At 37.2% G+C, this 25,061-nt stretch overlaps 2 protein-coding genes across 10 annotated transcripts in view; one reads left to right on the plus strand and one right to left on the minus strand.

Moving 5' to 3' along the window:
• Positions 1-263: 263 nt before the first annotated feature.
• On the minus strand, positions 264-7,206 carry ugt5e1 (UDP glucuronosyltransferase 5 family, polypeptide E1). Its single transcript, XM_051116747.1, has 2 exons — positions 6,980-7,206; positions 264-3,258 (listed from the first exon to the last, which is right to left on the minus strand). The coding sequence occupies exon 2, from the start codon at positions 3,253-3,255 to the stop codon at positions 1,657-1,659; it is 1,599 nt and encodes a 532-aa protein (XP_050972704.1). The 5' UTR covers positions 3,256-3,258; positions 6,980-7,206; the 3' UTR covers positions 264-1,656.
• Positions 7,207-10,221: 3,015 nt separating this feature from the next.
• The window catches only part of atp2b3a (ATPase plasma membrane Ca2+ transporting 3a), a 36,505-nt gene continuing 21,665 nt past the window's right edge, over positions 10,222-25,061 (plus strand). For 3 of the 9 annotated variants that reach the window (XM_051116723.1, XM_051116722.1, XM_051116724.1), the window contains exons 1-5: positions 10,224-10,782; positions 13,608-14,180; positions 19,085-19,282; positions 19,930-20,187; positions 21,352-21,477. In XM_051116723.1, coding sequence (XP_050972680.1) covers positions 13,973-14,180; positions 19,085-19,282; positions 19,930-20,187; positions 21,352-21,477 — 790 coding nt within the window. In that variant the 5' untranslated portion in view covers positions 10,224-10,782; positions 13,608-13,972. Of the gene's footprint in view, positions 10,783-11,850; positions 11,994-13,607; positions 14,181-19,084; positions 19,283-19,929; positions 20,188-21,351; positions 21,478-25,061 lie in introns of those variants that run through there. The other 6 variants (XM_051116717.1, XM_051116720.1, XM_051116719.1 and 3 more) reach the window with 4 other exon arrangements.

The following is a 25,061-nucleotide window of genomic DNA, read 5'->3' on the forward strand; positions in this document are numbered from 1 at the left end:
CTATGGATGAGAAAGAAGACTCACCCATAAAATTTACAAATGGCTATGCCTGTACTTGCGGTGAGAAAAAGGTGGATGGAACATGGTTTAACATCACCTCGAGTAAGTTATCCATTAGCATTCATATTTATCTTCATGGCAGTTGCTTATGCTGAGTTCTGCTGCCTGGTTTTGAGCCAATCATCTGAATCCAAATGTTGTTTGTTTAATCACTCAATACTGTTTTACTGATGGCACCAAAAAATGCCTACGGGCCCAAGCTCTTTATTACCAGTCATACTTTATTGTGAAAAACAGCAGACAATGGAAAATTTAAGTGCACTTCATGATTTTAAGAGCACTCCAAAATTTGGGCATTCAGAAAATGTCTACTTCAGTACATTAATACGTTTGCATTTTAAATGTTGCTTGCAAAATTATCAATGGAGAAAGATGATGAAGTTAACGTCTAACAGCAAAGACTGACAGGGCCATGCTAACTAACCAAACCTCACTTTGGAGGTCACTGAATGTAAAATAAAAAAAATTGTGACTTATCTCATAATTCTGACTTCTTTTCTTGGAATTGCATGATATAAACAATTGCGAGAAATAAAGTCAGACGACTTTTCTTAGAATTGCATGATATAAACTCACAGTTGCAAGAAATAAAGTCAGAACTGCTTGATGATATCTTGCAATTCTGACTTTTTTCTTGTCTCGTTTGTGTCTCACAGTTCTGACTTAACTCACAATTGTAAAATACAAATGCATAATTGTGACTTTATATCTCGCGATTCTGAGTTTATTTCTCAGAATTCTGACTTTATAATTCACAATCGTGAGCTTATATCTCACAATTCTTATAAAAATGTCAGAATTGTGAGTTTGTATCATGCACTTCTGAGAAAAAAAATTCAGAATTGCGAGGTGTAAACTCGAAACTGAAAGAAAAGTCAGAATTGTGAGATAAAAAGTTGCAACTACATTTATTTTTTATTCAGTGGCAGAAATGGGCTTCCATAGCATAGAGCACCATTAAAGTCTGTGTAAAGAAATATTAAATATCTGAGTTTGTCACACCACAGAAAAATGTGTTATTAACCACCAAGCCAAATTTGAATGCTAAAAAAACTGGCAAGTTATCAAAATTTTGAAAAAATAAGCAGTATTCTTTGCTCTTAAATGCTGTGGGTGTGCCGCCTCTCTCAACTATCAAATACAAATGAATTTAAATAAAGAGACTGCGCTGGTTTGTAAATTACCACAACCAGGTAATATGCATTTACGTGACGAAGGCATTTGCTAGCTAGTAAAATGTAATAACTAATGGTAATAACAGTAACTCACAATTGAGCGGGTGAACCACTGATGCTAATAGGCACTAGTTATTAGGTGTGTACTATGATGTCATACACCAAACGTGCAGCGCTGCTTCAAGACAAACACACCTATTATTGTGTTAGGGGAGTGCCATGCTGAATGGCTCGAGTGCGTCAAAAAAAACAGTATAACTCCACAATTCACTATTATGTAGTTCACAGTCTTTCTAATGTGTTTTCAGCAATACATTTCTAACATTTATAATGTGTTTAGAAACAATTTTCTGAATTGCCTTTACACAGACTTTAATAATATCAGCCTATAGCAAAAAAACTAGTGTTACCAAAGATGTCTTCACTCTTTTTTGGCTTTTCTTTTCTTGATAAAAACTTTCAGCAATGCCCTGATCATCAAGAACAAGAGTAGGCAGACTGCCGTAAACAAACTCACTATCAGCATTAACACATCTACGCAGTAGTAGGAATACCAAGGAAGTTTGTAGGACTCTGTGCGCAGGTGCGCCGCACCCTTATGCCTCATGACAAACTCCAGCCAAAAGATGGCACTGTCCATTGGCTTGAGCGGAGTGTCACGATGCAGGCTTGACATCTTGCGCATGTTCTTCTGGTAGGGTTGATTTTCGTCCAGGATGTCCTTTAGGGCTTGCGTTAGGGTATCTACATCCAGGGCTGCGACGTCTAGCACTTGAGCCACCCCTCTGGCTTCCAGGCGAATCATGTTGTCAAATTGGTCAAAGATGAGCGGAAGCCCAAGCATCGGAACGCCATGGTAAATAGCCTCGTAGATTCCATTCGTTCCTCCGTGGGTGACGAAAGCTTTAGTTTTAGGATGGCCTAAGAGGTCGTTCTGAGGCAACCAGTCCACTATGAGTGTATTGTTCCCCAACGTAGATGGCTTTTCCCCTACGTGCCTCCAAATCACCTTTTGTGGCAAGCGAGCAAAGGCGGAGGCGACAACTTCAGATATGTCAGGAACCAGACTTCCAAGCAGAGTACCCAAAGACATGATCACGACCCCGTGCTCTCCAGAACTCTCGACAAACTTCTCCAGGTCATCTGGAAGAGGTTTGGATGGTTTGCACTGGAAGCCTCCAATGTAGACCACATTGGGCATAGTAGGACGAGGAAACTCGAATACAAAATCAACTCGCATGAGCCACAGATCTGCTCCTTGGATCAGAGAGTACACATTGGAGTTTGGGTCTATGTATTCACTGATGACTCCTTGATAAATGGGCCTTGTGAGCAAGTGGTCTATGTATTGGCCAATTCCAAAATGCAAGATATTTTTCATTTTATTTGCAAAGCTCATTTTGTCCGTCACCCTGGACCCGATAGTTGGGATGTAAGAAAGCGGTGAGGGTGCAATTGCAAAGTGCCCTTCTGCATTTGTTATCCATCGTACATTGAACACCATTGGTAGACCTAAGTACTTGCCCAGTATGACCCCTCCTGCAAAGCCAGGATCAGTTAGCATCAAATCGTACTTGGACTCTTTGAGTGTTTTCACAAGCTTTTTATCCTTTAGAATGATCCTCACCATCTCAGCAGACGTCTTGTGAGACTCTTCTAAAAGAGTACATACTTCTTTCTGCAGGGCCATGAATGACCAAACAGATCCTTCCCCTCTTTGAATGTCAATGTTTCTTTTAAGAAAGGACGCCATGTACTCGGGATCCTCCAGGCTGGAGGGATGATTGAAATGGATGGTGATGGGCGTATAGTGTTTGGTGTTCTCTGGGATGTACCAGCTGTTAGCAGAACGGACAACTGTTAGTTTGTGACCTCGCTGATGAAGCTCTCGTAGCAAAATGTCCATGTTAAGCCAGTGGCTTCCATCCACAGGATACACTAGGATCTTCCCAGCCAGGGAAAGTGGTGGAAGACTCCAAAGGAAGGCAACGAGGACAGAGATTTGGGGATGTAGCAGCATTTTCTGAAAATATAAGTTTGATTAGTCATTCATTTTGACTGGGAAACACACTGAGCTCTTGACTTTTTGCATTTGTAGATAAGCGAAATATGGATAATGGAAAAAGTGCTTGTGCTTGTAAATAATGCTGCATTTGCGCCATGTTGTAATTGCCATTATTTTGACATGACAACAAGTGACGTTCTACTCGACGCTATTCACTACCTCTGACTCAGAATTATGCGTTTCTACGGCAAATCTATCAACACCTAAATAGGCTGAATCAAAGGTGTCTCAATCAACCCCTAGCTCCCAAGCTTATTAATCAGTATATCGTGTACACACATTTGGTTACAGTAAGGACAGTGAATACTGAATATCTGGTGACGTGACTGTGTACAACGTCAACGGACGATATTGTAGAACGTCACTTTTTGATATTTTTTTTATTCTTTTAAACCACATCATTCTGTTACATGTTCTTACAACATTTCAGGCGAATATTAATTATAAATGTTAACTAGATGTGTTCATTACCTGTCTAGTGATGTGTGTTTATGCTGAAATATACTAAAAAATGGTTTGTCTTTTCAAATCTTCTATTACATGTCATTATATTTATCAAGTTGGGTCGTAAGGTTTATGTTTTGCGTCTCAGAAATGTGACATAGTGAGCAAAGATGCTCCCTAGTTTTTGTAGGATTTTTCAGGAAGCGAACGTTCCAGTACTGGAAGGAATTTGCAATTGAAACAGCCCTTAAAATGGCCGACTCCCTGCTCCGTGCACGACTTCGGAACTAGGGAGCTGACTGAGATGCACCCAAATTCCTATTTAGTCGTTTTACTTGGTGGCCATCTTTGAAATCCCTCTTGGACATCCAAGCTCCTATCTTTTTGAATGGAGAAACATCAAATTCTCCAAAACTGTTCAGCAAGCTTACAATGAAATTTCATATTTGAAATCACCAATTAAATCTGACAACAACCGTCTCATAAATGTTGTTTTGTTTGCTCAAATATCATTTAAAATGTTTATTTTTCAGACTAGACCAGCCAGCACGCAGTCCTAAGGGCACAACCGGGACTACTAACTGCAGCTGCAGTGACACGCTGACTCTACCGATTAGCGATTGGTTCTTTTATTCAGAGGGCGAGGCTTCCTGCGATAGAGTGGCCATATTGAGCAGTGCATTTTTCTATATTCAAAAGTGACACATCTTGGGTCTAGTCTTTGGCTGAATCTGCACTGGTCAGGTGATACAAGTCGAAGCTGGTAGCTCTTAGAGAATTCCCAGTTTATGAGGTATAATTACGAGTTCTATAAGGACGTGAACGGTTTTTACAAGATGGAATCTCGTAATTACAGTAATTAATTCATGGCGTAAATGCAACATTACCGTGTTTACACCGGAAGTGAACAGCACGGCGTGACGCGACAAAAAACTATCCGCCTTATTATGTTACAGGAAAAGAGTCTATGGGTGAGACTTCCGGTTCATTAGCCGCTATAGGGATATAACATAAATAACAACATGCAGTAAACAGTAGAGGTCTAGCGATGTTTCGGTTTTGCCGATTAATCGGCACCGATAGTTGATTGGCGGATCCATGCCAATAGTTTTTTCGGGTTGGGTCCGTTGCTGGAGCGGCTGAGAAGGTCCCTCTAGTCCCTATAGTCTTTGTTATACAGCACGAGAGTGGCCTCAAGTGGCGGAAATCACTGGCATCAGGTGCCCTTTGTTTAGACACGTGACACTGCTCAGTGCACAGAGCTGGACACTTCAAAGGCGGATTTAAAACTTCGACAATGAAAAGGTGTGTACAGTTTACTGTAGTGCACGTTTTCATGTCATTACTAAGTGATGAATTTGTTGACTAGATGCTGCATTAGTGGAGAAAGGACAGCAGTATACTTTTGCGCATTTGGTGATCAAATAAAGTCTTGTAGACTTATCGAATTAAACGTGACGCGTCCAGTGTGTGTGATATCGGATAGCTGCGAGTCCTTCTAGAGGCAGCGCTGCACTTTTGCACGTTTGCACGTTGTGTGACTAACATATTTTTATATTTTGATTAGATAACCGCAAACGTTCTAGCACAGAAGCAGTTAAATTGCAAAAGTGCACAATATCCATATGTATGCAATTTCAATACTGTGGCCTTTGTGTGGATATTTAAAGAAAGGTAACACTTTACAATATAAGTCCATTTGTAACATTAAGATTGATAAAAGCTGTAGAATAGACGTATTGTTACTTGTTAGAGTGTGTTAATTTCAGCAATTACTGATTTATTTTAAAATTTTTAGTTGCTTTCGTTAACATTAATGAACAGTGAACTAACTGTAATTATCAATATATAATTAATATTAATATTTTTATTCATTTACAAAGTATGGTTCAGTAGGCTACTTTGTTTTTTGTTTTTTTTTTTTAAATAGAAGAGGACTATTTATTTTCCGTTCAGTATCCATTTTAAAAACTATCGGTGTGGTCCAACCTAGTAATTGGCATCGGTAAAATCCAATATCGGTCGACCTCTAGTAAACAGTAAAACTGTTTATACTACAAACCAGTGTGCTCATAAGTAAGATAATATATTAAAATAACATGGTAAGACCAAAGACTATAGACCCAAATTGCAATATCAAGCAGAAAAACAAGCTGTTTTGTACAGCTAAAAATAGCTGGACGAGGATGAGACCGGAAGCCAGACCCATAAAATTTACAAATGGCCGTGCCAACTCTTACAGAAGAGAATGGTGCATAGAACCCATTATAATCAGTGATGTTGTTTATATGCGGCACAACACGACAGTAAACGGATGTCTCGTGTGAAAGTTCAAATGATTTGCAACGGTCGCTTTGTCGCGTCAAGAGTAGACAGCCTATCAAGCTGTTGCGGCTCGAGACGACAACTGTCGCGGCTGGTGTAGACACGGTGTTAGAAACCAAATGTTGGTCCAATATATTGTTTGGACCTTTTGTTATGTTTTGTTGTGGTCTGCAGAAGAAAGTCATACAAATTCAGAATGACCTGAGGGTAAGTAAGTACAAACATTCCTTTGATTCTTTTTTGTAAACCCCCCAAAAATGGACAAATGAGTGTAATTGCAGAATGAATACAGTATAGTATAATGTGTTGATTCTGATAATATTGTATTGTGTAGTTAGTATAATATAATGAGTATTATACCCATACCATTTATGATTACAAACTGACATCACTAAATCTTTGCCAATGATCTCAAGCAATTTGTCTCTTAAATTTTTAACTTTTCTTTTTTTTAATCTTTCATCTGTCATTTGCCAGTGGGCTGCCCCCTTAACCCTATCTGAGAGAATAATTGCACATTGACTTGGCACTGCTACACAATCTCAGTTGAACACATGTACAGTTTTGAAGAGTTCACAGTTAGAACGAGAGAAACTAAAGGTACTAGAGCACACAGATCATGTAACTAACACAAATATATGTCCCTGACATGTTTGCTAAATAGATGCGTTATGTAAAGGCTATTCATTTGCATACCAGTGAATAGGCTGCACAGTTTAAGCAGTTTAGTGATTTGCACAAATATGTTTAAATGTATTATGTCTTTGCATAAAAAGTGACTGCAAGTGCACATTGTTCTGAATGACATTGTGCAATAGTCCCTATTCTCTGTTTTAATGATATGTCCATTGACTAAACTGCAAAATGGAACATTCTGAAGCATGCAGACAAGTAAACTGAGACACTGTACCTGGTCTGTGGCGATGTCCTGAAGAGTTTTGCAGTGTGGAAGAATGCCCTAACAGTGCAGTTTTTATTCCTGATCTGGCAGGCAGCCTTGTAAAAGAGTAAGCAAAGTCCCTCACTCACGTTTTCATAGTTTTTTTTTTTTTTTTTTTTTTGCTTTAAAGGTGGTGACTAGTATAGACATCGGACCGCGAACAGCGTGAGGTTGAACTTTGGCCCAGAACTGTACTTCCTCTGTGTGTTTATTTAGTGTAGCCTCAAAAGGGGGCTTGATCTGAATCATGAGTTTGGTGGAGAAAAGAAAGAGAGGGAGGTAGGCTCACAAACAGATTATGTCAGAGGATTACATACAGCACATTCCATTCTCATTAAAACCTTTATTTGAATGAAACTCATTAAAACAGACCTTTGAGAAAAAGCATGGAATATTCAAAGCATGAAAATAAAACACATGTGATGGCACACTGCACATTGTTCCACTTCTAACTCAAGGGATCCAAAAGGAGTGCAATCATGAAGATCTGTCATAATTTGGAACCGGTCAAAGAAGAATCTTCTTAGAAGCTAAAATTCCTGTTTTTCAGAATTTCAGTTCAATCCAGTACGATCGTATTTGGTGTGGGTATAATGCTCTTTTCGCCTCAACAGAGTGAGAGAGCACTTTTAAAATACACAGTCCTTGTGTTAGATATCAGCTCATTGCATTGTAAAAGATTCCTCACGTTCATCAAGATTGGCTTCAGAAATCTTGTAGATATCTTGTGCAACAACATGGGAGATGACTGCTGCTGGATGCAATGCTATTCTCCTCCACTAGAGGGGACAACGTCATTAATTTCACTTGGATGCGGGAGAACAGTACAGGACATGAAAACAGTACACGTAAGTGTGAGTCAACAGGTCATTCTTATTTATTCATCATTTATTCATTCATTTTAAGTTGGTAACATAGAGACACAGGGTTATTATTTCTGCTTTCCCACTGTAAATTCACTTTTTGAGTTGTAGTGTTCTTTACTGATATGACAAAAATTGTGCAGAGACAACAGTAGTGCAAATAAACTAGTAGGCCTAATGTTAACAAATAAAACAAAACAGTATGAAAGTAAAATAAAGATAAACTAAACCGGCAAAGTAACAGTGCAGAGCAAATTATGAAAGTTCTAGCAATTCAAATTAAAATGGACAAATTCTTTGTGTGTGTGTGACGTTTTGGCAATATTGTATGCAGAACAATCGTGCCAATAAAGTACTTTGAAATTGAAATTAATATTAATTGAACCAGGTCTCTTTCTCATTCTCAAATCCTTTGTTAGGATGTTTTATTAATGGAGCTACAGGCGGCAGGCTGCATGAGCACTTACTTTATAATTAATGCTCAGATGCCCAGCTGAGAGAGATAGAAGTAAATGAATTAAAGAGCAAATTGAACAATATCCTTTATATCCATGCCTTTAATTTTTTATTCTTTTTACTGTCATTATAGGCTATTTGATAATTAACCGTGTTTGGCTTAACTGTGTATGCAGGGGCATCGCGATCCTGGTCCAAATATGGACAAACCCAGCAAATCGATTGTTTTTGACCCAGTGGTTGGGTTACTACCCAGAAGGTTGCTGGGTTTGTTCATGTTTCACCCAGCGCTGGGTTGTTTTTAACCCAGCCTTTTTTAGAGTGATGTCACCTCTGAGCCTCATTAAATGTCTGTAAATACACCTACATGCCACTTTTGTGTTATTCTGTGCCAGCTCAGTAGTACAAATGAATTGAATTTTGTTAATATTGATTTCTTTTGATTGGTAACTTCCTATTCCACTGGTTGTTATTTGATTGTTTAAAACAGAAATTTCTAAAAGGCTTATACATATGTGTCATTCCACAAAATCGGTGCCTTTTGCGTCCCTAAGAAATAATCAAACATAGATTTAATATAACTACAAATACAATTTAAAAACATAACAATACTATGTATCCTATCATCAATATTATATCAAAAAAGTCAATTAAATATTATTTTAAATAATTTAAATAGCATTTATGCTGGTAAGGGTAAGGTTTTTGGCTTGTAATAGGACTTTTAATTTGCAAATTAAAGGCAAAATGATATAAAAATCATATTTGCATATTTTTCTAAACATAGTATTTTATTGGTGTCATTTGATTTCATGTCAGCCCTGTTATTCCCACTGAAAAATCCTTGTAAAATAATGTTTGTTCAAGTTTCTAGGAAAACTTGAACAAAAATACCAAAACATGAGGTAGAAAAAATAGTCATAAAATAATAAATTACATGGCCTGAGATGGTACAATACAATTTCTTGTCATTTTAAGGTGTCTTCATTTCATGGATATTTAAAAAATAAATTGATTAAACTTGAACTAAATTTTTTCCACTTTACCCTGTAACAGGAAGTATTGTTTTTGATCAGAAGGTGCGCCTGAATTTATGACTTTTTCTAAATTTTTACAATACCCCACTCAATGTGATTTTGAGGGGGGGCACCATAGTGCACAGGGCCCTAGCGACGGCCCTGTGTGTATGCCAACATTTTGTATCTTTTTTCAACATTTTGAATCCTTTCCTAGACATTTTTAATTATTTCCCAGATAGCACATGGACGGCTGCAAAATGTCTGTTAAAGATTGCTTGATCTGGAAAGCATCTCCTGTGTACAAACATCTGACAGATGACTTTAAGATGTCAGTTTTACATACATTCTTAATCAGAAACATCTTAGAGACGTCTGATAAACGTCATCTGATTGGAAACGTCCTATAGACGTATTGCAGATGAGCAAACACTCTAAAATATACATTTTGCGTTTGTACATGCAAAAGTCAAATAGACGTCTCCGTGATTTACGTGTGCTATCAAGGTTGTTTTTTGTTTTTGTCGCGTATCGTTATTCTTACATGCTAACATGCAAAATTTCATCGCGCTGTGCTCATATTAGCGTCTCTGTTATGACTAAGACCTAACTCATAAATATTAATAAGGTCATGCTGACGCTGCGCGGTAATCGTCCAATGACGAATGTCTGCTTTATGAATATTAAGTACATCCCGCTAACGTATCTTGACAGCCACCCAATGGCGAATGTTCTGCTTGTGAATATTGATTAGTCGTGCTGACGTTGCGTTGTTACCTTGCTTGGCTACCTTCCCAAGGCAAAAGTCCGGGTTATGAATATTACAAACCCAGCCCTCGCCATAGTAGAATTCGTCTTTTACCGGGAAAAGGAAGGGATTGCGGAGAGAGAGAGGGAGGGAAGCGAGAGGCCCGGAGCTCGACGGTTATTCATCCGCCCCTCCCCCATCTCCCGTCCTCCAGCGCTCGGATGCTGCTGCTGCTGCTGCCATCACCGAGAGATGCGCGTCAAACGGGCATCATCAGCATGTAGACCCACATCTCTCCTTAACCCATCACTCTATCAATCAGCGCCAAAAATAACAGCAACGATGTGACCAAAACGACCCTCCTTTACGTTCCCGACAGCACAACACGCCGTTTTTAACCGATTAATTAATGCGGACGTGGTACAATCTCATCTGCATCATTCAGGTTTTCTTCCGCATAAGATGAAGTGCTCACCACCGTCTGCTGCCTCCTGCTCCCTTCATTTGATTTCTATTCTGCACCGTTGCGCATCATCTGCATTTGGAATAGCGTAAAGGTCAAATGATGTGACTTTCATTTTTGTGTTCTCCATGATGGGCATGATTTGAGGATAAATCACTGGATATCATTCCGTTTTTCCTGTCTTTTTTCGACTCAACGTCAAATGTCCTTGGAACATGGCCTGCGCGGTGAGTGAATATATTTGTTCACGGATACATGTTCACAAGTGCCTTGTGGTGTCAGCAGGGTATGTTTTCTGTTGGGTTTGTTTATTTGTTGCAGTCCGGTGTCCGCTAATATGTAATTAAAGTGCTTCATCATTATGATTTCAGTAGGTGAGCATTACATGGAAACTATTATCATAATTTACAGTATTCCCAGCACGTTTGTGCTGATATAATTTATTAGTGTATGTTTAATGTCATGAGGGTATTCATGATTGTTCAACAATTGCATTTTGATGTCCTAAAATAAAACAGTAGCCTAACAGAGTAAAATAATAATAAAAAAAAAACATGCAGTTGTATAAATAAAATGTAATAATGTTATCTAATATCATACATTGACAACATTTATTTAAAAATATTAATATTTTATATTGTGCCATACACTTAAATTAAGAGCAGTGCATCTATAGATACCTGTATGCATAAAACAAGTTAGTAGTTTTTAATAGACTGAAAAGCAGGTGATGGATGGATGTAACCTTGCTGGTTAGTTTGTGCAGCCTTTCATTTTAATCCCCGCCAAATGTTTTTAATATACATTTGTTTTACCTTCCTCTCGCTATGATTAAGCCGAAAAATCATAACACAAATGCCACAGGCACTTTCATTAGCTGTGAGCAGCTGTACAGTGGACCAAGGTGAACATCTGATTCCTGAAGGTTACCAGGAAAGGGCATCATCGTGTATAAAGCGAATGTTTGTTGAGGAATCTTCTGGCCATTTTTAATAAAAGATGAGGAGGCGCGCACGCAGATTATGGGTTTAAATGTTCAGTAACCTAAAGTTGGTGTCACAGCAGGGAAATGGAGGCGCAGAGCTCAAGCGGATTGTAATGTCATCCAAAATTGCAGGCCTGATGGCTGGTAATGTTGCCTTCGTAAATCTGTTCTGCAGTGGGATTGGGCAAGTGTTTATGTGCGCATGCGCAGGCGTCTCGTACTGAGCAAAGGCAGATTTTGCGTCGAGAGGCGGCACTGTAAAGTACATGGGGTTGGGGAGAGGCGCACATACAACGCTTTTATCAAGAGAGAGTATTTCGAAAGGCGTTTAGATAAGAAGTGACTGTCCTAGGTTTCCCTGGGACATTATGCAAACAATCCATTGCAGTAGGTGTGCGTGATGAACGCTTGGCTTCTTGTTTCCCACAAACTTCCTACACCTGTGACACCTGGGTGAGCAAAATGCCACCTTTACATTTCAAAAGGTTTAAATACTTACTTTTGAGCGTTAAGACTAGAAACAAACACGTTCGTAATGAAGTCTAAGAGAAGTAGGCGTAAATAAATGATTAAGTAGGAGACTGTTGTCACAACTACCAACTGCTGGGTAAACAACTGAACGCAAAATAAAATAATAATAAATAATAAATGAAATAATACTAACACGCAGTAAATAATATATGATGAAGGCAGGTGTTAGATGAAAAGCTGTACGCAGGGCATTGATGTTCTTGTCATAAATGTCGGGGCAAGTTGTCACGTGTTTTATGTGCTGGAATTTTACATAATTCGTTCTCATTATTCAATTTACTGCAAGCCAAAATAATGATTTGATCTTTTTGTTTTGTTGCATGTTCGATTTATGCTGTTTTGTAATTATTTACTGTTTAAATATTTGAAAAAGTCATATTTCAAACTAAATGTTTATTATGATGATGATTTAATATTCAAAGTTTATTTCATTATTTAATGATATTGGTGATTAGCCTATGATTAATGAGACTAAAAAATGTTTTATAGTTAAATATCAAAACTTCTCAAATATGGTCTAGCTATTTTATTGTGTCGTCATAATGTTTTTATTTATTTTTACTATGTATGTACTTTATACTTTTTAAAAGTACTGTATTAAATATAACGCAGCGCTGGGTGAAATATGAACAAACCAAGCGACTGGGTTGTTTTGACCCAGCGATTGGGTTAAATGTTTAACCCAACCTTCTGGGTAGTTTTATTTAACTCAGCTAAAAATAACTGGCTTAAAATGAAACCAAAAATCAGACGCATAATTACTAGAGGCATTGGCGATAAAGGTGAACATTCATTATCAAGATATTTTAAAAAATGTAATTTATTCAACTTATTAGTGAATGTTCATTTATTGAACATATTAATAGTGCTGTCAAACGATTAATCAAAATTCATAGCGTCCAGTGTATACTGTGTATATTTATTATGTATATATTAATACACATGCATGTATTTCAGAAGAATATGTTATGTTTATATATTAAATGTATTTATATATAATATCAATTATAGGAATATAGATATGCACGTGTAAATACATGTAAATATTTTCAAAATATACTATATGTGTGTGTATTTCTATATACGTAATAAATATACACGGTAGACACACATATATTATATAGACACAAACTTTTATTTTGGATGAGATTAATCGTGATTAATCGTTTGACAGCACTAATTAATACATTTAATTTCCAACCTATTTTGGGTTCATTTTAAGCAAGAAATATAGCCATTTTTAAGCAATAGTTGAGTTAAAACTTCCCAGAAGGTTGGGTTAAACATTTAACTCAACCACTAGGTAAAAGCAAACTAATCGCCGGGTTTGTCAATATTTCTCCCAGTGCTGGGTTGTATTTAACCCAGCGTTTTTAGTGTACAAAAGTAAAAGAAAAAAAAATTCCTTAATGCATCTAATTTGTCTTTAGACTTTAGGTTGGAATTTTGATTACTTGCATTTTAGAGCTGTGTGGTTTTGGTTTAAGCAAGTTCAGCTATGCATTTTTAACATGCTTCTTTTTTTTTGTTCCTCAGGTTTTGTACCAACGTCATTCCTGTGTCACTAGATCCCCTTTATTGTTTAATAATCAGTAACACTTGCTTCATTTGGTCTTCATAGAGATGGATTGGCACAATGGCTACCACTTTATTTGCTGACTTTTTCTTTATGGGGGGGATATTTCAGGGGAACCCCAGCTACCACACCATAGAATAGAAAACCCCAAACAGTCTCTGAATTCATGTCTCAGTATGGAGAACTATATAGAGAACATCTTAGAAATAGGTGAGGAGGAATATAAATAGGACAAAAGAGATCACACATTTTCCCAGGTACCAATCTTTTAGCTCATAGCATCTGCTAAAAAGCTTCCAGTCTTCCACAACCAACACACACCATCATGGGGGATTTGGGTAATAGCACGGTAGACTTCCACCCTAAGAAGCCAGGGATGGACAAAGGAGGTCATGAGGGAGATTTCGGGGTGACAATAGACGAGTTGTGCTCACTGATGGAACTCAGGGGAGCTGAAGCCCTGCAGAAGATCCAGGAGAACTACACAGATACAGAAAGCCTCTGTCACAGACTCAAGACTTCACCTGCAGATGGTGAGTAGCACATTGGATGTGACCAATTACATCACACATGCATCCTGAAACATGCAGACATTTTCAACTGTTATAGAAGCTGTTGAGATATTATACAAATTTTGTGGTCATTTACTCACTCTTAAGTCATTCAAAACCGTGTGATTTTATTTCCTCCGTGGAAGACAAATGGAGAAAAATACTTATTGATGTGTACCATGCAGTTAGTCCTTATGGGGACTGAGGGTTTTACCAGAAAAGATGCGAAGGCACCAAAAAAGTATCGTAAAATTGGTCCATTAGACTTGTGAAGTACATACAGGTCTTCTGTAGCTGTACAATAGTTTTGTGTCAGATACAGACCAAAATTTAAGTCGTTATTCACTGATAAGCCTTTTAATGTAGTGCACAAATTCGTGATGCTTTTGTGTCTTTCTTGAAGCTTGAAAACTTCAGTTCCTTTTCTTTGTTATTGCAGATGGGTAAATGATGACAGAATTTTTTGAGTGAACAAGTCCTATAAATTCAGATGCACCTATATTTACAAATGCTCCTCTTGAAAACAAGACTGTTTTCACGGAAAGAATACTAAATGCCAGGTGCCTTTATCTGGCTTTGAAAGCAGACATCCCTGAAGAGCAGCTGGTGTTGAATTTTATTATACATTTTCCACAGTAAAAATGAAATACATTGCATTGCCAATGTTATTAGATGAGAGCATCTTTCTGTAATGCTGGTTTTGGAGCCTGTGTGTCTTTATGCAACATCATAGTAGACTTTATTCATATTTAGACAGAAATTTTGATTGTTCCAACACATTTTCACACAAGTTTCATGGGATACAGTATGTAGCTTTATAGTAAGAAAAAAGAGCATACCGGTTTTGATACATTATTTTCAGTCATTTAAAAAAAATCTATAATGTGAGAAATGTTAAAACTGAAAAAAATGGAAAAAAACTAAAACTGGAAAAAAGTGAAATCTATATAAAAAAAAGCAAAACTAATAAAAACCACAAAATCACATCACATAAAACTTCAAAAGATTAAAAAGAAAACTAAAAATAAGTAAATATAAGGTGATATATCAAAAGATATATAATAAAGTATAAAAAAAATATTTAAAATGTAAAAAAAGATACAAAAATACTATAGTAGTATATAAATAACATTGGAATAATACTGAAGCACTCGCAAACTCAAACTGCTCTTTAAAACTAAAGTAGTGAAGTAGTATCGTAAAAATCATTAGACAGTATCAAAGTTTCTACCATATGTTACTGTGATGTTGTATAACAAATCTACATGCATAATATAAGATGCTGTGCTCTTTTTATTCCATATTTCATGTATTGAATGATCAGAAACGATTTACTAAACAAAAGCACGGTTTTTAGATACCTAAGATTTTGACTTTCAAAGTAATGCAAACATAATTTTGCTGGGAATCTTTTATTGTTGTAGCTATTCTGGGTAGATGATCCTACTTTGCGCTCTGATAATCACATTGATTCGCATCTTGTTCTGACCACTTGCTTTCAGACCAAGTCATGCGGTCTGCCTGCATCGCTATTTGGCAGCCACGTTGAGGTTACTTTAAGTTTATTGTAAAGCTCTTTCTCCTCCTTTAAAGCTGCTCTTTGAAAAACCACTCTTCAGAAACCGTGACAGGGATACAAAAAGAGAAGCTTACGGGCATGGATGGAAAGATGAAAGGGTAGAAGAAAGGACTGGATGTACTGCAAAAGTCTTTCAGTTCTGGTAGTCCGTGGAAAACGGATTGCATTGGTGTATCTTAGTTGTCTTAGTTTACTTGTGCTGAACAGAGACTGAATGAATTAATCGGGGCAATTGGAATTAGTTAGGGAAATGATTTCCTACAACCCACTGGAGTAACTCAATTAGGTTTTGCAGTGAGTGAAAGGGAAGCTCTGATGGGAGATGAGAGGTTGCCAGGGGCAGCAGGTGATGATTGGCAGGGTGAAGATGCAGAGAGCGTGACAGTCTGTCTGGGTCTTGCTGCCAAAAATCACACCCTGTGGTGCATCCGAAACACACTGACTTAACCATCTGTGCCCTGTGTTCTCTTGTTATGTCCTCTCCCCTCCCTTCCTGCCACCCTAAGAGGTCAGGGATTGGTGCTAACAGAATTGAGTGATGACTAATGAGCATCCAGGAAGTTCTCAAAATCATTTGCATAGAGAAAAGTCCATTAATAAACAAATTAAGGGTTTTTAAGCACCATAACTGTACATGACCTTGGGATGACTATTTTTGCACTCTTAAATTTTTACAAGCATTACAGGTTGACAGTTTTGTGTAGTTATTTTGCATATGTTTTAGTGCTGGGCGGTTATTTTGGTGGTTTGATGGTTTTTCGTAGTTTTTTCCTGACTGTGCCTTTATAGTCAGAATGCATGAAATCACGATCCTAACAAACGTAGCATAATCAGTTTTTGATGCAAATTACACTGTGTCTACGCCAGACATGAGCGGCGCGGCACGGCGCGACAAAACACAGTAGGACCCATTGTACAGTAGAACCCATTGTAATCAATCGTAGAACCCGTTGTAATCAATGATGCTGTCTACACTGGATGCGGTGCGACACAACAAATTCCCAAAGGTAAACTGCTGATGCGTTCTATTTATGAGGTGCTCACACAAAGTTGAACTGATATGCAACGGTCGCTTTGTCGCGTCCATTGTAGACAGACTTTAGCTGTTGCGGCAGAGTGCCTGTCGCGTCCAGTGTAGACATGGTGTTAGATTGCATAATTTCAACAATTAAAGCAAAAACAGAATGGTCTGACCTTAGCTTTGTGATACCATGCTACATAAAACATAGAACGAAACAAAAACAGCAGATGGGCTGAATGAGACACAGATTCACTTTCTGACAGCAGGTGGCGCTTATGAAACAGCAGCTATACAGCATTTCCTTGGTTACTGCTGTAAATAAAGCAGTGCAGCTTTTTAAATGCTACATTAATATGCATTATATAGAGGTACGATGACAAGAAAGTACCACCTAAACTTTTGTTAAGACAGTCAATTCCCCTTAGAGTGATATTCATATAAACCCCTTAGTCCCAGTTCAGTATTTAGGATTTTATTTCTATATTTCGTGCATTGTGAACAGCGAGCTTGATCTGCCCGGTACAGTATTTTCTCCTCTTTCTCTGTCTTTCTTTCTTCAGTCATAAAGAAATTATGTTTTTTGAAGAAAACATTTCAGGAATTTTCTCCATATAGTGGAATTCTATGGTGCCCGTGAGTTTAAACATCCAAAATGCAGTTTAAATCAGTGTTTCCCACAGTATTTTGTGAGATTTGTGGCAGCAGGTGAAAGTCAGACCTCACACTGAATGATAGCTAAGCTTTTTTCAAAAAAGTTGCTAGGTTTGTCAGTATGTACCTGTTATGGAAAAAAAGCCGCCAAAAGAGTCTGAAAGTTGGTAAATGTGCTAAATTCACGATCGTGTGTGTGTGAGGCAGCGGGCGGTGGGTATTTGTGGAGGTCGACGTGGATATTGTGGCGGGTTCGCCACAAATAATCCAACGTATGGGAAACACTGGAGACTGTCTGTGGGAGTGTCGACGGTTCTTAAGCAAACAGAACGGGCAGTAGCCTACGAAATGCGTAGGGCGAGCTGAGATTTTCCACTAGTTAATCAATAACGGATGCTTTTATTATCTCGGGCGAATTAAAAAAAAACGTAAGAGGATAATAATAGTAATTAAAACATTACAGTTAAATTACAATTTGTATAATGTGTACAATTATAAAATTACGATTTATATACTTTTTATCCTCAAATGCTCATCTTGTCTAGCTTTGCGATGTGTATGCGTACTTTGTGCACTCCGGTTCAGTACAGTTAGGGTATGTCCAAAAAAATCCCATCTCATTTTTCATTGTTTCAAAGGTACCAATCCAGTGTTTACAAAGGATGTAGGATGTTTTTTGAAGTTGGAGGAAAAAATGAGATGGGAGTTTTTTGACATACCCTAACTGTATTAAACTGGAGTGCACAGAGTACATATGTGCATCGCTGAGCTAGACAAGACAAGCATTTGTGGTTAAATAAGTGTATAAATTGTGAATTTTTAAAATAACCAATCATTACGCTAGATCCCAGCCGAGGAAGACCCTTCTTCCTCAGCTGGTATCATTTAGAGCCCTTTTAAGCTCAAAAAAAAAAGCATAATTTCTTTACGACTGAAGAAAGAAAGATGTGAACATCTTGAATGACAATTGAGTGAGTAAATTATTTGTACATTTTTGTTCTGGAAGTGAACTAATCCTTTAAAGAGTGCTTCGTCTGGAAAGCATTTGCATGTACAAACATCTGACAAACGACTTTAAGATGTCAGTTTTACATACATTCTAAATCGAAATCATCTTAGAGACATCCAATTGGAAACGTCCTATGGACGTATTGCAGATGAGCAAACGCTCTAAAAAATACATCTTGCAGATGTAAATGCAGACGTCAAATAGACGTCTCCGTGATGTACGTGTTCTGTCAGGGGGAACAACAACAGCAAAATAGCGGAATACTTGTTATCGGTCATAACCTATAGAGCAGACACTGGGCATCACTGGATGAAGCTTTCTAGAGCACATGTGTTGACCGCCTACATTCACACACAATGTCAAATGGAACATACTTTAAAAGCTTATGAGTTTGACTGTACGCATACATAAGCATACACAGCATACTTTGAGCTTTATCAAGCCGTTTTTTTTTTATTCTTACCGTTTGCTTAATTCAAACCGGTTTATCGTTTGAACTGGTATAACGCCCAGTATATTTTATTAACTGACATCAATTTAATATACCAACTTGCGCCTCGCAGAATTTCTGTTAGTAAGATTTAAATGGTAACAATGACTTTTACCACCATCTTTCCCTCCAAAAGGATTATCGGACAATCCTGCAGACCTGGAGAAACGTCGGCAAGTGTTTGGAATGAACTTCATCCCACCTAAGAAGCCTAAGACCTTCCTTCAGCTTGTGTGGGAGGCTTTACAGGATGTTACCCTTATAATCCTGGAAATAGCAGCCATTATTTCCCTTGGACTGTCCTTTTACCAGCCGCCAGGAGGGGACACTGAAGGTGAATTGATCTCTAAGTATTCAGTGAAAGACTAAAACGTAAAGGGATTTCTGGCCTTTCATCAGAAAGGAAACCATTAGGGAAAATGTGAAATGCTTCATGTTGTAGCCTGATTTCAATAATTTAACAGTCTGGTGACCTTTATTCTGCTAATATTAACACTGCTACTTGTAAGTGTTTATATCAAGACATTTTTTTGGATTTTCATCCCTAAAATGCTCTTGTCTGTCTTGTGTTAATATGAGTGTAAGTACCTGTATAGTTGCATGGATAGCAATATAATATTGTTAGTATTATGTTGTTTATATAAACAAATAATTAAAATTATACTTAAAATTGTGCTTGTATATAAAGTAGAAATTAAATTATTTCTAGAAATAGTATTAAAATATATAAATTGCATTTAAAAATGTTATATCTAGACATTTTTCAGATTAATCTGAGACCTTTTAAATGCATTTTTAAAGCGATCCTGAGTGTAAGTACCGTTTTTTTGCATGAATAGCTAAGAAAGCAAAGAATAGAAGAAATGGAGTGAGAGATGGATGGATAGATAAAAGAATATAAAGGAATACAAGTAGACACTCAAACTAACTGTCCTCCCACACATTTTTACCTTTCCATCTCTTTCCTCTCTCTCTCTCCAGCGTGTGGTAATGTGAGTACAGGTGCGGAGGACGAGGGAGAGGCGGAGGCGGGCTGGATTGAGGGTGCAGCTATCCTGCTCTCGGTGCTCTGCGTGGTGCTGGTGACAGCATTTAATGACTGGAGCAAAGAAAAGCAGTTCCGTGGCCTGCAGAGCCGTATCGAGCAGGAGCAACGCTTTGCTGTGGTGCGGAATGGCACGGTCATTCAAATCCCTGTGGCTGAGATGGTCGTGGGGGATATTGCCCAGGTCAAATATGGTCAGTAAAGTTCAATATTGCCTCCACAAATTGTCTTCTATGAAAGCATCTTAAATTATAAATGAATTAATGTGTGGGCCCCACATGTGGTGATCCTTTATTAAAAATTTTCAAATCTTTAGGAGCCTTGTCTCTATAAAAAGTTGTCTCCATTAAAAAGTCTTTATACTGTTAAGTTCCTTTAATCTGTACAAAATGACTGTTTACTTAAATTCTTTATGAATTCGTAATTTGTAAAATGGAGTATTATTTATTTTCACTTATGTTTATAAGAATTTTGTTATAATTCTAAATAAATGTTAAGGTCATACATTTTTATATAAATGTCTATTTATCTATCCGTCTATATATAGACATATTCAAATAGCTTTAATATTTAAATAACAGGCAAATGCATTAAAATAAAAAAAGACATTTTATAACCAACTGTGCATGTATATACATTATAGTTTAAATTATTTCTAGAAAATTTATATAAAAAAGTATAAAAATATATTAATTGCCTTCAAGAATTTTATAAATTTGACTGTTTACTTACTGTTTGTTTGATTTCATAATAAAATTAATTACAAGTAAACAATGTTAAGTATAATTTATTTTTTAATTTATAATTATAATATTGTATAATTAGAAACTATTGCGATTTACAGTTTATATAAATGTTTATTTATCTATCATTTATATTCTGCATGTACATTATAATTGTAGTTATTTCTGTATATTGTAAATTGCATTGAAGAATTTTAATCATTTGTTTATACATACATTTATAATCAGTATATTATATTAGTATTATATTATTCATACAGCAAATCGTTAAAATTATACTTAAAATAGTGCATGTATATACATTATAATTTAAATGATTTCTAGATATAGTATTAAAATATATTAATTGTATTCAACAATTTAAATAATTTATTAATACATACATTTATAATCAATTTAGTGTATTAGTATTATATTATTCATATAGCAAATCCTTAAAAATATACTTAAAATCGTGCATGTTTAAATTATTTCTAGATGTTTTATTAAAAATATATATACAATGAATGTGCAGATGCCTTTGAATATTTTATTTTTTTAATTTTGGTCATTAAAGTAAGTAGTACTCAAAGGCTGGTAAGATTGATCTGTCGCTGTCACTCTGGGGTCTCCTAGGCGACCTCCTGCCTGCGGATGGTGTTCTCATCCAAGGGAACGACCTCAAGATCGATGAGAGCTCCCTGACTGGAGAGTCTGATCACGTACGCAAATCCATCGACAAGGATCCCATGCTGCTGTCAGGTAGGGAGTAAAGGTTATATAAGCGAGCATATGTTTGTATGTGTTTGCGTGGGTTTCTGCAGACTGGGTCGACCATATGGCCATAGGTTGTGATGAATGTTTGTTTGTGTGTGTTTTTACATAAATAGTTCTGGATATTCAAAACCATACAAATAATAAAAGATATTCACCATCTAATTAAGAATGCAGATGATTCAGGATGCAAACAGATCGCTTGGACAGGCTACTGGTTAAAAATGCAAAAGGTTGCAGGCTTGAACATGCAAAGGGTGTTTTGTTTAGATGCTTATTCCTAGGATGCTGATTCCCAGGGGCACCATTCTCTTTACTAATATGGCAACAGCACGTGTATGTAGTATACTCAAAGTCTTCATTGTGTTCACAAAATGACTAATATCAATTCATTTAGGCTGACACTGTCACAATCCATCTGAATTGAACCAATTTGCTGTTTAGGAGGATGGGGATTGCGCAAAGTATTCTGTCAATACTTTAACACTCAGATTGTGCAGTGCTTGGGCTAAATCTCATTGACTGGTTTAATGAGAGAATGTCCCTGAGGTCTGATAAACAGGTTAATCAGCTTCCTCCCTCATCTCTGCTTCCTGGAGAAAGGCTCAGATTTGTGTTCAGCCCTCCAGAGACCTGCTCTGCCACTTCTTTCTAATGATCGCAGTTCACCAGAGCAGCAGCTGTTTTTTCGCTTGGCCACACACGCAGCGCTGCCCCACGACCTCAACATAATCAACTGTGAAAGAAAAATGGGAAATGGAATCTATGGAAACATAACATGCTTTTAGACATTTGATGTGAAAAATGCACATGTAACATGATTAGAGTGGACTAGCGTTGCTAAATTGGCATTAACGAAGAATAATGAATACTAATATGTGGCAAAGAAAAAATCTGAATATCGTTAACTCCCTTGAGTGTCCAATTTAGAATAGCAATTGCTTGATTTGTTTTCAGCTACAAACCGTTTAAAGTTTTTTTCTTTTTCTAAAGAACAAATGAATACATTTATTCAGCAGGGACGTATTAAATTGATCAAAAGTGTCAGTAAAAACATTTATAAGGTAACAAAAGATTTCTTTTTCAAATAAATGCTGTTCTTTTACTCCAGCAATGGCTGCTGATAATTCATCTTTGCTGTAAATTTCATTTTAAAATAAGGGGCAAGAATATCTGACCCTTTGTACAAAGTTCTCGTAATGATCAGTGTCATTTATTTGATTAATGACCTAGAAATAGTGGAGAATCTTAGATATTACTTAATAATTTTACATCATAAAACAGCAGGTATTAAAGTGCTCCTATTATGCCTTTTCAAATATGACCTTTCATGCAGTGTCATGTAGTTGTATGTGAACATAAACTATCTGCAAAGTTGTGAAGCCTACAGTGCACGATAAATAAAGTTATTGTCTATCAAAAAAAGACGGCTATACGTCACAAAGTAACACATTTGCATAATATCCGCCCACGTTCTACGTCGCAAACAACTTGCCCGCCCACAAACACAGTACAATTTCCATGTGGTTTACGTCATGTCGAGAAGACGCTGTATCCTACGCTGTGAGAGTAATTTTGTTATATATTTACTTCCAAAAGATGAATCTACAAAGATTGTATTTTCTAGCAATCGTTCAAAATACATAGTTGTTAGGGGTGTAACGGTACACAGATGTCACGGTTCAGTACATACCTCGATTCGAGGGTCATGGTTTGATACAATTTTGGTGCAACAGAACAAAAATAACAAATCTACTATTCTAGGTTTCTTTTCATTCATTTTAAACAGACATTAGTACAAATTAATTTTTTTTTCCACCTACATGTGAAAATACTAAATATTATATCAAATTAATGTCATATATATATATATATATATATATATATATAGGCTATAAAATATGCAGTTCATATATACATACAAGGAATAAATACTTGAAATATATTTAATTTAGTTAACTGATAGACAAGGGGAAAAAACTGTGCGACATGTAACGTAGCCTATATTTGCTAAGTTTCAGTTCAGTTTTGTGACAGGCAAAAAGTGACATTCTGTTTGTTTTTTGTTTAAGTTGATTTTGCTGGTATGAGGAAAGTTGGAAGTTTGTCCCGCCGGCGCACACAAACACAAAACAACAGTTCCAGGCTTCTAGGATTGCTAACTTGACAGCACAGTAGGTACTATCAAAATAAAATACAGTGAACCAAACATCAGCGCGCCCGCCTCAATGGTCGCCACTAGAATGCGACTGAAGTACAAAGTCTGTAATTTACATAATAAATAATAGTTTAGTATTTGGATGCATTGCAAATATGGAAATATTATGAAATATTTGGATTTGTGCCGAATGAGAGAGGTAGGATACAAGAGCACAAAACTCCATTTCGCAGACAGTTGAATGTGCACAAGCCTTGAAAGTAACGTTATACTCCTTTGTCAGTGAGAGACGCGTTCAGAATCATCACATGATCACTGTCTAGTGGTCTTTGTTTTGAAGTGCGCAAATCCTGGCATTCGTTGTTCTTCTGCTGGCGGTTATCAAACAGAGTTGCATTACTGCGGACAGCCTTCTGGATTGAGGGTGAATTGCCTGTATTCCTTGTAAGGCCTCATGCACTGAACCGAGATGCCTGTACCGTGACAGTTCGGTACGACTATATGTATCGTTACACCTCTAGTAGTTGTGTATGTTATGTCACAACCCTGCACATGTTTTGCTAACCAGTTAGCTCACGCTTCTGTAGTTCTGTTGTTGCTGTGGGCCCACCTGTAGTCTAAAAAATTGTGATTGATGCAGCTTGACTGTCTGTCTGTCTCATTAGTTGGAGTAATGATAAAGGATGGCGCTGCACTATGAAACCCATTAATTTCAATTGCTTGCGCAACGTGAGGAAGGCATGTTTCTGCTTCGACCAAAGCAGAGAAAGCAGAGTGCACCACTGCCGTGCTCAAAGTTTAAATTAGTTGAACATTTGCTGCTGCGCTCTGAAGGGCTGCACTGAACCCAGCGGCCAGCACAGCGCTTTCCGCGTTATTTTAAATATCCACATTGTTTTATACATATTTTGAACTGTGGGGGGTGCCATTGTGTCGTGAAATGGTTGCACTCGGTGAGCCCGTGTTACCACAACACAACTTGGAATACACAACTCGAAAAATAAAATATGGATACGATGACCACAGCTACTGAAAACGCTTACCGGTGGTGATGGATGTAAGTGTAGGCTTAAAATGCTGTACCATTTGTTTTCCCCACAAGGAGTCTAAACGCCCCTGGAAATCTGCACTGAGAAACTCCTTCAGTGGCTGTGGCATCATGATGGCATCTAGCATTTCTTGTCTCTGCTGTTTGTAAGCTCTTTCAGTAGCTGTGGTCTACTAAAAACCTCTTCTTATTGCTAGGAAAGCAGTGAAGACTTTTTCGCTTTTCTTGTTGCCCTCTGACTGAAATTACAACCAAAAGCCACAATGTAGCATCGTATCAGTATTTAATTTTCCGAGCTGTGTTGCGGCAAAAATATTAACAGGTACAGGGCTCTACAGTGCGGCATTTACGACTGAGAACTACTGC

Source organism: Labeo rohita, chromosome 8 (assembly GCF_022985175.1).
Source record: "Labeo rohita strain BAU-BD-2019 chromosome 8, IGBB_LRoh.1.0, whole genome shotgun sequence".
Taxonomy (NCBI): domain Eukaryota; kingdom Metazoa; phylum Chordata; class Actinopteri; order Cypriniformes; family Cyprinidae; genus Labeo; species Labeo rohita.